The sequence below is a fragment of the Peromyscus leucopus genome, chromosome X (assembly GCF_004664715.2).
Source record: "Peromyscus leucopus breed LL Stock chromosome X, UCI_PerLeu_2.1, whole genome shotgun sequence".
NCBI lineage: Eukaryota > Metazoa > Chordata > Mammalia > Rodentia > Cricetidae > Peromyscus > Peromyscus leucopus.
The window spans coordinates 119,442,561-119,456,076 of record NC_051083.1 but is presented as its reverse complement, the minus strand read 5'-3'; the positions used below and the strand labels follow the sequence as shown (position 1 = coordinate 119,456,076).

At 38.4% G+C, this 13,516-nt stretch overlaps 1 protein-coding gene across 1 annotated transcript in view; it reads right to left on the bottom strand.

Annotated features, from left to right (window-relative positions):
- Nucleotides 1-13,516, bottom strand: part of Adgrg4 (adhesion G protein-coupled receptor G4) — a 102,321-nt gene that overhangs the window by 31,721 nt on the left and 57,084 nt on the right. The window contains exons 11-12 of the mRNA XM_028889884.1: nt 8,324-8,540; nt 7,305-7,467 (exon numbers count right to left, since the gene is read on the bottom strand). Coding sequence (XP_028745717.1) covers nt 7,305-7,467; nt 8,324-8,540 — 380 coding nt within the window. The remainder of the gene's footprint in view (nt 1-7,304; nt 7,468-8,323; nt 8,541-13,516) is intronic.

Below are 13,516 nucleotides of genomic sequence, written 5' to 3'. Positions count from 1 at the left end.
GGCTGAGGGGCCCCCAGCTGGATCAAGCCCTCTGAATAGGTGAGACAGTTGATTGGCTTGATCTGTTTGGGAGGCAACTAGGCAGTGGGACCGGGTCCTGGGCTCATTGCATGAGTTGGCTGTTTGAAACCTGGGACTTATGCAGGGATGCTTGGCTCAGTCTGGGAGGAAGGGACTGGACCTGCCTGGACTGAGTCTGCCAGGTTGATCGCAGTCCTCGGGGGAGGACTTGTCCTCGAGGAGGTGGGAATGGGGGGTAGGCTGGGGGTAAGGGGAGAGGGTGGAAGGGGGGAGAATAGGGGAACCCATGGCTGATATGTAGAACTGAACGGTATTGTAAAATAAAATATATAAAATAAATAAATAAATAAAAAGAATGGAGAGACTAGGCACCTCTCTCTCTCATTTCAGAATTTCAAGAAAATATTCCATTAAAAAAATAACACCATTAGTTTCAGCTTCCCTTCTAAAAGCAATAAAGAAGTATATAGTTGAAAAAAAAAGAAAGCAGGCTGACAGCCTTGTTTACTACCCAATGGAGGCCTTACCCTCTATGAGAAGGGGATGAGATGGGATGGTGGTAAGCAGGGGGGGGTGGGGGGCAGGAAAAGGGGAGGGAGGCAGAAGAGGTGTTGGTATGTAAGAGAAAAGGAAAAAATTAAATAATAAAAAGTTATTTTCCAATAAAAAAAGAAAGAATGAAGGCTGAGCAAGTCATGGGAAGCAAGCCAATGACAGCACCCTTCCGTGGTCTCTGCATCAGCTCCTGCCTCCAGGTTATTGCCCTGTTTGAGTTCCTGTCCTGACTTCCTTCAATGATGGACTACAATATGGAAATATAAGCCAAAGAAATCCCTTCCTCCCTAACCTGCTTTTGGTCATGGTGGTTAATCAAAGCAATAGAAACCCTAAGACAATGTGATAGAAAGGACATATGCTGCTGGTAGAAATGTAACATAGTTCAGCTCCTCTGGACATCAGTATGGAAGTTTCATCAGAAACCAAAATAGTACAGCTATATTATCTATCTATCCCACCCCTGAGTATATACCTAAAAGAATCAAAATCACATGAAAGGTATCTGTTCACCCATATTTATTATGATACTACTCACAATAGCAAAGATATTGAATCAGCTGAGGTAACCACTGACATATAAATGGATTAAAATTGTAGTTATATATGCCCAATAAAATATTATTCAGTCATGAAGAAAAATGAAATATGTCCCAGGGAAGTGAGTGTAACTGGAGATTGTCATGTTAAGTGAAATAAGTCAGATTCAGAAATACAAATGTTGCATGTTTTCATTCGGCAGTCTATTAACTTTAAAAAGGCCTGAGAGTATAGAGGGGACTGTCCAAGGGGATGAGGGACGAGTAGAAGAAGAGAAGCAGTGCAACAAGAGGGGGTCGGCAGAGAGATGATCAAAATCCACTGCACGAAAATGTCCTAAACAAAGTCGATTCTTTTCTAAAACTACTATTTGCTGATTTAACATAACATAAAGAGTAAATACACCGGGCGGTGGTGGCGCACACCTTTAATCCCAGCACTCGGGAGGCAGAGGCAAGTGGATCTCTGTGAGTTCAAGGCCAGCCTGGTCTACAGAGTGAGTTCCAGGACAGGCACCAAAACTACACAGAGAAACCCTGTCTCAAAAAAAAAGTAAATACTAATAAAAATTAAAGTGAAGTGTAATAAATATTTTTAAAGTAAAATAAAAGATAACAAAAAGGAAGATGGCAGAATAAGAGCCAAATGTATAGAAAAGAGCATAACATTAACAATTTTAAGCTTAAAGTTTAATCATGTCAGTAATTATATTAAACACTAAAGCACTATACACGTAAAAGGCAGAAATCTCCAGCATTGATGAAAAAAAGGTCAAACACGAACTATATGCTTTCTACCAGTATTGTACTTTAGATATAAAGAAAGTAGTGGGCACACATGATCGTGTTTATACACATGTATCCTAAGAAGGCTGTGAGGAAGGTGGCACTGCCAGGCATGGTGGCACACACATCTAATCCCAGCACACAGCGAGTAGAGATTGCTCCCTCACTGGCTGCAGTCCAGCAGGGCCATATAGCCAATCCAAAGCCAGTCCTGGCTCCATAGAGAAACCCTGTCTCAAAGAAAGACATAAAAGATAGAGGCACTTTATAATCATAAGTAAGTTATGATTAAGGATGGTATTAGGAAAACCCAACAACATACATGTACATGAAATAAATATGTCAAAATTTAAAAGAATTAAAGGAAGAAATAGTTATATGAAATTGGAGATTTTAATAGTCCTCTCAACTAGAAAATAACTAAGAAAAAGATTAATAAACACATAGATGATCTGAATACTATCAACCACTGTGACCTTATTAATATTTATGCTACAATATACCTAAGAACTATAAAATTTACACTTTTTCATGTACATAAAACCTGCACCCAATTACTCAGGATCAAAAGACAAGTTCCAATATATTTAAATGGGTTAAAAACATTCACGTTAAATCAAGTATGGCAACTCATGGCTATCAGCTCAGTACTTAGGAGGTAGCTACAGAAAGATCAGAAGTTCAAGGTCATCCTCAGCTGCTTTTTGAGTTGAATTGAAAGTGGTCTTGGGCTACATAAGGCCCTATCTCATAAAACTAGACTAAACAAAACCATACCAAGTGCATTCTTTGGCCAAAATGAAACAAATCATAAATAATAATATATTTGATATCTCTAAATATTTGGGATCTAAACTCACATCTAAGTAATCTAGACATTAAAGAAGAAAGTGAAAAATATTTTGAACTGACAAATATGGAAAACATCTTAAAGATATGAGTATTTTAGCTAAAGCAGCATTTACATATTTATAACATTTATGATTACATATTTATAGCATTTATGATTACACAGACTGAAAGGGATCTAAAGCAGATAGTCTATGGCTTCATACTAAGAAACTAGACAAAGAGGGAAAAATCATCCCAAAGAAAGTTCAAGAATGGAAATAATAAACATATAACAGGGCTGGAGCGATGGCTTAGAGATTAAGAGAACTGTCTGCTCTTTCAGAGGTCCTGAGTTCAATTCCCTGCAACCACATGGTGGTTCCCAACCATCTGCAATGAGATCTATGTATGGGCATATGTCTCGTGGCTTTACCTGTGTTCTATTACATCTTGCTCCCCTGGCAGCTTGTAGTGTCTCCCCTGACCCCACCTTTCTTCTCATTGTGTTTCTCTTGGATTTCCCACCTGGCTGTATCTTGTATTGCCATAGGCCAAAATAGCTTCTTTATTAACCAATAGTAGCAACACATATTTACAGCCTACAGAAAGACCATCCCACAGCTAGTGACAGAGCAGGACACCCAGTTTTCTCCTCTGGACTCTGTTCATGCAAACACACACACACACACACACACACACACACACACACACACACGTACCACACACATTCACACTCAGAAAGAGAAAAATCACCAAGGAAGACACAAAACTCTATGTCAGATAATCTATAAAATAACTAAAACTAGTAAGTGAATCCACTGAATGTACATGATACACAAATGATGTACACAGGTTGAATATCATTTGTCAAAAATACTTGGACCATAATAAGTGTCTCAGATTTTGTAGATTTGGATTATGAAACATTTGCGTAACCTCTACTTACTGCTTGTGTAATTCCTAATCCAAAAATCTGAAATTGGAAATCCTCAAAATCCCAAAATATAAAATATTTTGCATTTTGGAATTTAGGATTAGGGTTGGTCAGTCAACTCATATTATATACTCTGTATTTAATCAATTGCATTTAATATATTAGCATAAAATAATTGAAATTTAAAATATTCCATTTGCAAAAACATCATAGAAATAAGATACTCAGGAATAAACTCATCGAAACACAGTCAGGTGTGATGGCACAAGCCTATTAAATAACAGCAACTTGGCATCAGAGATAAGAGGACTGTGAGTTTGAAGCCAACCTGGGACACATAGTGAGTTCAAGGCCAGTCTGATCTATAAACCAAGATTTCATTTCAAAAACTGAGGTCTGGGGCTGTAGCTCAATGGTAGAGCATTTGTCTACTATGCTCAAGGTTAGTGGTTTGATACCCAGCACTGCAAAAATATTGATTAACAAACATATCAGCTCTCCACAGGAAACTATGAAACTGCTGAGACAAACTAGAGAACTAAGTAAATGTCGATAGATTAAAAGACTCAATATGGCTAAGGACTAAATTCCTCGAAAATTGATCAATAGTTTCAATCCCAACCACAATACCTTTTTTTGCATAGATTTTCAGGCAGATGTAAAAATTCATATAGATTTAGAAAAGGCTTAGAGTAACAATCTTTTTTTTTTTTTTTTAAAGTTAGGGCTCATACCTAACTTTCTTTCACACTGCAGGTACCAGGGGAATAAGGAGATAGCCAAGAGGATCTAGCCTTCAAAACAAGCTTCATGTTCAATGAGAGACCCTATCTCAAGGGGATAAGGCAAAGAGTGACAGATCAAGATGCCTGACAGTATCCTCTGGCCTGTGCACATGTGTACACAGGTGTACATATGCACACATGTGCACACACATACATACTACACACACACTCACACAGGAGTATAGGTACCAATACAGTGTAGTAATAAATCAAAGATTTATAAAAAAAAAAAAAAAGAAAAAGAAAAAGAAAGAAAGAAAGAAATGTAACAACACAGAAAGCCTAGAAATGGGCTTATTTCTCCAATTCTTTTGTTTTAATTATTTATTTAGAATTTCATGTATGAGTACTGTATTTATATCACATATCCCTCCATCTCCTTCCTCCAATTCCTCCTATGTTCCCTCTACTCATTTTCGAATTCATGACCTCTTATTCTTAAATCATTATTGTGACACACACACACACACACACACACACACACACACACACACACATATATATATATATATATATATATATATAGAGAGAGAGAGAGAGAGAGAGAGAGAGAGAGATGTAGATGCATATACAATTATAAATCCAACCCAACCTGCTGAGTTAATTTAGCATATATGTGTTCAGGGCTTGATAATCCCTGGAGAAGACTTGATTCTCCCTCTCTTAGCAGCCAACAATTGCTTGCAGCTTTTCATTTAGGAGTGAGGCTTTATGAGATTTCTCCACCTCCCAACTATTTTTTTAAATGTATTATGGCTTGATTTTTTTTTTTTTTTTTTTTTTTTTGGTTAAAGGTAACAACGAACAGCAATGGGAAGGGGAAAGTTCCTAATAAGTGGTGTTGTTTTAAAAACTAAATATTCATTCGTAATAAAGTGATCTCATATCTTGAAAGAAAATTAGCTCATGGAGGCTCTTCCTCTTAAGCATAAAAGTTAAAACCAAAGGGTTTTTAAATAAAGCAAAAAAAAAAAGCATAAGGTAACATTTTCATGATGGGCCCATGCCAACATTCTTTTCCAAACAAATCGTATATGGTTATTAGTAAGGTAAAAGAACTACAAATTAGATTTCAAAAAAAAATTCTAAACATGTGCCTATGAAAAGACACCACTGAGAAAATGATAGGAAAGTTGCAAAGAAGAACTACAAGACAATTAAAATACAAACAAAAGACTTTGACAGCTAAGTCAACAATGAAGTTATGCGTGCAATCAAGATGAAAATGAAAGCTTCCTGCCCATCATTAGCCACAGGAGAAAAGAACACAGGAATTTCTTACAAATATAAGTATATACCCTATCAGCCAGTTTCTGAGATTTGCCCAAGACACACAAAAACATGTCCACAGAAAGACTTTTATGCAAATGTTCATGGGAGCACTATTTTTAATATCTGCAAACTGGAAACAACCAAATATGCAGCAACAGCAGAATAAAAAAAAGTACATGATATGTTTCTTCAATGAAATATTATTCATCAGCAATCAATTCAGCACTAAAAACAAAATGATTAATTTGGAATGATTAATATGGAAAACAGAATGATTAATTTTAAAACAATGTAAGATATATGAAAGAAGACTTCTACCAGAGATTCACATATATACCACATGATTTTGTTTGGAGGTATAAAGTTCTAGAGAAGGAACAAATTATGGCAGAAAAATGTCAGGATGGTGGTGGCTATAGCTGAAAGTTTTCCTGTATCCCACCAGGTCCACACCTGCTCAGACCCAAGTAAACACACAGAGGCTGATATTAATTAAAACTGCTCAGCCATTAGCTCAAGCTTACTACTGACTAGTTTTCACACTTAAACTCAGCTGATTTCTGTTAATCTATATGTTGCCACTTGTTCCATGGTTTTAGCTGTGTGACATTACATGCTGCTCTCTGGATGACAGGCTGGAGTCTCCTGACTCAGCCTTCCTTTTTCCAGAATTCTCCTTGTCTGCTTATCCTGCCTATACTTCCTGCCTGGCTACTGGCCAATCAGCATTTTATTAAACCAGTGTACAAACACATTATCCCACAGCATTTCCCCTTTTCTGTCTAATCAAAAAGGAAGGTGACCCCTGGATGAAAATGGGGGTCTTTCAGGATAAATGTCTATATTCTATATCTTGATAGGGTTTGGGGTAATGTGGACATATGTCTTAGCTAAACTCAGAGACTACAAACTTAGGATTTGTATGTTTTCCCATATGTAATTTTATAATTTTTAAGATGTAAAAATAAAATCTGGTTCCTCAGATTGTTCTTGAAGTAGCATATGACCTGCAGAGACTGAAGTGCTGCTAGATGGTGGAAAGGGCTGAGAGTTTTTAATAATTGATCATAATGGTTGCATTTATCTATGGAGTACAGTGTGATGAATCAGGGTAATTAGCATCCACATCACATCAAACATTTGTCATTTGCTTCTGTTACCTAATCTGGGTCCAGATTTTAAATGCAGCCAAACAGGTCTGAGTTTCAGCTTAGCTGTTAGGCTATGTGTCTTTGGGCACATTCCTTGACTTTTCTATTACCTTATGTATTTCAACAATACTCTGTAGTATAACATCCAACATAAAATAAGTTATTCATATGTGAGAGCCAACAGTCAACAAATATTTGGGATGATTTCAGGTGACAGCGCCAACTGTGACATCATTGCACACTACACAGTCACCAGTGCAACTAAGATATTAGCCTACCACAGGTTATACACAAATCTTCCCTGGTATCTCTAGGTTTTCTAATATTCCCATTCAGGTTACTAGCTTCCAAAGGTGCACTTTTGCTTCACAGGTGAATATCTGGAACAGCATTTGGTTGCCTGGCTCTCAGTTTCCTGAGTTGCACTCACCTGGGGGGTTGTGACTTCTTCAGAGGAGTGGATGCTGAAAGCCATACCTTCAAACCTGTGGTCCACCCGCAGAACAGCCAAAGCCAGCCTGGCCACAGTGAGATTTGCTGTTCTCCCCACAAACTCCATCTTGTGACCAGCACGCTCAATTATCCTCAGAATCCTGAAAAGAATCAGAGGCAAACAGCTCTCTTTTTGTCCTTGATAAACCTCTTCCTCTCAAGGTGCCTCACTGCAATGCTTGACTTTGTTACTTCCTTGACTTTGGAGCCCAGCAGATGGAGGAAGCAGAGGGCTGGATAGGAGGCTCAAGCAGATGGACAGGAGAGGGAAATGAGAGTAGAAATGGGGGAGGGAGAAATGGATGGAGTCATCGATTCTACTAGAATAGTTTAAGAGGTTAAAGGGTATATGGATAGAGCTTCATGTAAGAGTTGTTGTCTTCTTTAGTGTCCAATGAATGCTACCTATAAAATGGGGAGAGGGCACTAGGAGGAGTTGGAAGAAGTAGTGAGATACATACATACATACATACATACATACATACATACGTGTGTGTGTGTGTGTGTGTGTGTGTGTGTGTGTGAAATCAAACTCTATTGGGTAAGTATAGAAAATTTTCAAAGAATAAATAAAAATATAATAAAATGAATAAATAAAAATAAGACATTCATAAGTCAATTTAAGTAGTTTATTTCTTCTCAGGGAGAAAAAACAAAAAGAGTAGGTTATTGACTGTGAGGTAGAAAGTATCAACCAGAACAGTTCCTAAGTTTTTCAGGGTTCTGTGGGTTGGATACATTTTATAGAAACATGCAACAGTCGGAGGGATTTCAGGCTGGGTTTTGGATAAGAATTTATTTGAAGAGTCATTATCACTGAGAGTTCATTCATATTTAAATAGTGCTATCCACTGCACTGGACCTTGTCAAAGCGTAACTGCCTGGTTGCTGAGGAAGTAACACAATAACATCTAAGTTTCATGAAACAATGTCTCTGAGCCAAGTGTTCTGACTTACTTATTGCTTACTGGAGGCAAATTAGAAGCTGGATCGCTTTGCTTTTCCGTCACCGTGCTGATAATTTGGAGTATCATCTGGGTTAGGTTGGTACTTATCTCATCACAGTTGGAAATATCATCTACTTTAGAAACAATAATCTTGGTCTCTTCTTCATCCAGAGGTGGAGACTCTTTTACCAGATTTAAAATGTGCTCCGCAACATCATCTGCATTCTCTGGGGGAAACAAAGTGGAAATGGGTGACCTCCATTTCTGCCCTTAGTGTGGGACGACGCTGGATGGCCTCCTCTCCTTTGAAGAGAAAAGCAGTGAGATGGAAACACACAGCAAGTGAAGAAAGTTCACCAAAGGAAACTGCTGAAGCTCACGTTCTTCAACAGCTGTAGTTCCGGGGAGAATGGAAGTCAATTTTGTATTCATTAACTCGGATTTCCAATGCACTAGGGAAATCTTTTTGTCACTGAAGAATTATCTTGAAACTTGATGCTAATTAAGATTTTTGAGTGTTGGTTTGAGTTAAGATCCCACCTATACTCAAATATCAGCAAACACTGAGTCTAAGTTTTAATAGTCAAGGGTAGTGATTACTATTCCCTGTCAAGAACTGGCAGCCCACAGGTAGAAAGCAAATATGGACCACATAAGAAGAAGTAATTAATTTTGATTTTCTAAGAAGGAAGAACAATAGCTATTAGCTCGCCCACTTTTTTCTTCACTTTTTATTATGGAAATCTTCAAGCATATTCAGAAAGAAAAGAATAATCTAATGAATCTCCAGGTACTTCATGAATCACCTAGCTTCAACACATTTCAGTGGAAAGCTAATCTTAATTTATATCCTCTCTCACCTACCTTTGCCCTCTCCACATATCCTATAGTTTCACCCACAAACACTTCAATATATATCTTTAAAATTAAACAACTTTTGTCTTAACCATGATCCTACTTAAGTTAAAATTAAGATAAAAATTACCAATATTTACAGCACCAAGTGTCCTATCAGTGTTCAAATATCCTTAGTTGTCTCATAAATGCTTGTTAAATCATTGTTTTATTTGAATCCTCACCCCATTTTAAAGTGAACAGAGCTATTAAACCAATACAATGCAAACTAGATTTTACCTCACTATGATCCATAAAAGCTGATCTTCATGGTCATATCTTCGTAACTTAAAACCCAGTAACCAAAATATGAAGGAGAAAATTGAAAAAGAATTGATCTGTTGAGAAAGATTCCAGAGAGAGAGAGAGAGAGAGAGAGAGAGAGAGAGAGAGAGAAAGCATTCGTGACACATTTAACTCAGCTCATATTATGAATAATCAATTGGAGTGTAAAATACTCTCCCTTCCTTCTTCTCCTCCTCTTCCTTTTTTCCCAGCCACCTAAATCTCTCCCCTACCTCAAGCTCCACATAACTTTATTCCCTATGCAGGTCTTTTTTTCTCCCTCCTTATCTTTCCCCAGTTTTCTTCTTCTGTTCTTTTTATTTCTACAGGCAACTCTGAGCTCATCAATGGAAGCTCAGCAATTCTAACCAAGGTCTTCTTAAGCCCCTCTCCATTACCCCAACTTGTCAATGGCTTATGTAGAAACAAGTCCACAAGCAATGTCAGTGTTTTCTCTGAGGAAACACAAAGGAAGGAAATGGATTCTAAATGAATATTTCATCCCTGTTAACGTCTATCTTATGGTCCATTCAGAAACAGAGGAATAACAGGCTTGGGAGATGGCTCAGTGGGTAAAGACACTTGCTGTCAAGCTTGACCACCTGAGTTTGATCCCTAGGATTCACATGGTTGAAAGAGAGAACCAAATCCTACAAGTTGTACACACACACACACACACACACACACACACACACACACACACACGTACACACACACACACGTACACACACACACACAAAAAAAAAATTAACAGAAAACTTTGAAAAGAAGCTAAGAAAACAACCAAATTAATGGTGGAGGGAAAAAACTGTGAGCTCCATCCGGTATCTTTCCACTGCTGTTATTAAATTGTTCAGGCTTTGTTGAAAATGGAATCGCCAGAGCTGCCTAGTCATGATTCTTTGGGCTTCAGTGGTGTGACTTCACTTCACGCTGTCCCTGCTGTGGCAGAATGAAAGTAAACAACAGGCCAATAGGAGACTAACTACACTGAGGAAAGTAATTACAGACTTTTCATCTGCAGTTATATATTTTAAGGGAAATTTGGGATGGATTATAGTCATTGCATAAAAAAATTCTAGGACCCTAAGCAAGAGTAAAAAGGAAATCTTCCTTTGTAAGTTGCAGGATGGATTCTCATTGCTTGAAATATTGTATCAATTAATCTGTCAATAATTGTAACAATCAAAACAATAAGGGTGTGTATTTTTTTTCTGAGCTATTGCTCTGAGCCAATGCTGCATAACAAAACACCCCTACTTAGTGGTTTAATATAGCAGTTAATCATTTTCACTTGTGGTTCTGTGTGTTGAATGGGCTCAACTGAGGAATTCTCTTTTGGGACTCGCCAAGTAGTAGAAGTGGGACTGAAGCCAGGGCTGGACCCATCTAAAGCTAGACTGGCCAGGAAGTTCCTCTTACATCTAGCAGTTGAGGCTAAGCATGTGCTAATCATCTGGGGCTGTGGGTGGAACTCCCTCCACATGGCCTCTTCCAGTGACTTGGGTTCAGAGGTGGGTTGAATCCAGTATGTAGTAGAGCCAACTTGTGTAAGCTTATAAGAACCCAATTTGTGAGTTTCTGGGAAATTTTGTGGTCTTGTTATTAAATGCAGGTACCATTAAATTTAAATTATACAAACTTATAATTATATTAAAAACAATGAGGATTCTCAAAAAACCACCATCTGCTAATTATTTGGCTACATTTCACTGATACTTTTGAAACTATTTACATTCATAAATACACCCCTCACCAACTTCACAGTTCACTGACTGTGCTAGAGTTTATATTTGCCATGAGAATATTACATTATAATATAATAATACATTATAAAAATATCAAATGTAGTGCCAGGCAGTGGTGGCGCACACCTTTAATCCCAGCATTCAGGAGGCAGAGACAGGCAGATCTCTATGAATTCGAGGCCAGCCTGGTCTACAGAGCAATTTGGAGGACTACAGAGAAAACCTGTCTCAAAAAAACCAAAACAGAAAAATAATAGCAAGTGCTACAAATCATTAATTACCCTTAGGGGATAGAATTGGTTGGTAAAATATTTCTCAGCATGCCACTGGACTTCTCAAAACATAATAACTGTGTTCTGTGAGAAAGCGTCCTAAATGAAAATGCACCAAGAAAAAGAATACCTACACTTCAGTCCTCTTAAACATTAGACCCTTTTGCCTGCTCTTGAGACCCTTTTCCTCCCACATTTGATATTTTTATAAATAACGTGCTTGGCATTTATTCATCCCTGAGCTCCATGCACCACCATCCCCGAAGTCCCTAGTCTCTGTCAGTCACTCACTGTCCTGCCTGCCATGATGGCGGAAAATGCCAGCCAACTTCATCCTGGCCTGGTGTATCTTCAGTATCATGTGAATAACAAAACCAGGGAAGCAAACAGAACTCCGAGAACTTTGAGAGGATGAATTCCTTTTTCTAACGGTGTGATATAAGGGAGTTAAGAAGAACAAGTATTTACATGAGAGAACTATGGAGTTTTTCTCCAACTAAGACATGTAATGTTTGTCACTAAAATTAAAAAGGAACGCAAATAACTTGTTTCAATATGAGTTCATTTCTCTCCTTTACACAGTACACATCATTGTTAAGTTCCCTACTAAGAAGGGATAGGATTCCTCCAAAGCTAACAGGCTTCTGGTTTACTTTTCAGTTGTATGCACTAGAACCACGCTCCATCCAACTCTTCTCTTTCTCTGTTGCAACTTCTCAGTTAATTTTCCGAAACTCTCAAGCCAGTGCAGCACTTTTGTTCTTGCTATGGCTATTTGTTGACTTCTTCTCCCACGAGAGAAAATTCTATTAGCATGTCTAAAGCAAATGTGTCACTCAGAAGGAGGAAGGTCAGCCCGAGACAGGCCCTCTGTCCCTCCACCCACTCGCTACAGCCTGCAGCACCACCTCCTGCCCTGATTCATAATTTCCTATCTAGGACATTAGAGTTTAGCTGACTTTCCTAACTCTGCCACATGTTCTTTGCCAAGGATCTCAAATATGAATATTCCACAAGGAAGACAGCCAAAGAAGTTCTCTTCTTCTGGCCAATCCTTTGGTCCTTCTGGAAGGTGCTGTTGTGCTTATGCCTCAATCAATGGCCACTCATTAAGGCAGAGATCCAATCTGCCAGTACAGCCAGCCACATCTACAAAGTTATGCAGAAATTGAAATTCTACGTGGAAAAGAGATTTCCTGTATTTTCAGGCCCCACTTCCTGGTTCAAAGAAGCTCGTTTCTCACTGTAACCTTACATGGTGGAAGAGAAAAACAAGGCTTCTGAGGCCTCTTTTGGAGGAACACAAATCCTATTCATAAAAGACCAGCACTCATGACATTTCAAATGCCCTTCATCTGGGATTAGGATGTCAACGTACACATTTGGCTGGGTTTGGAGTGGTAGCAGAAACAGTCAGTCTATAGCACATGTTTCACCAAAGGTCTTATGTAGATGACAGACAGGCATGTGAAAAGATACTCAATCCATATGTCACTAGGGAGCTCCAAATTAAAGAAGCAATGAGATAATAGTGTACAGCTATTAGAATGGCCTAAATCCAAAACACTGAGAGCAGCAAATGATGCAGAGGATGTAGGGCAAGAGAACAACTTAGAAGCAAACCAGATGTCCTCAAGTAGGAGAATAGATAAATAAACTGTCATAAATTCAGGCAGTGGAATACTAGTCAGTACTAAAAAGAAATGAGTTAGCAAATCATAACAAGACATAGGGGAATGGAATTGCCAAGGGCAGGAAGTCAACTTAAAAAGGGTACACATTGCACAACTTCAACTATGTTACATTCTGGGTGTAGGGTAAAAGGGCCAGCCAACAAAACCCACCCTGGCCCTGAAACCTAAGCCAGTGAAAGAAACACTTTAGCCCTGAACCCAGAACCTAAGAAACACACCCTGATCCTGAAACCAGAGCCAAAGAAATGCACTTTGGCCCTAGAATCGGAGCCAGTGGAAAAAAAATACACCCTGGCCTTGAACCTAGAGC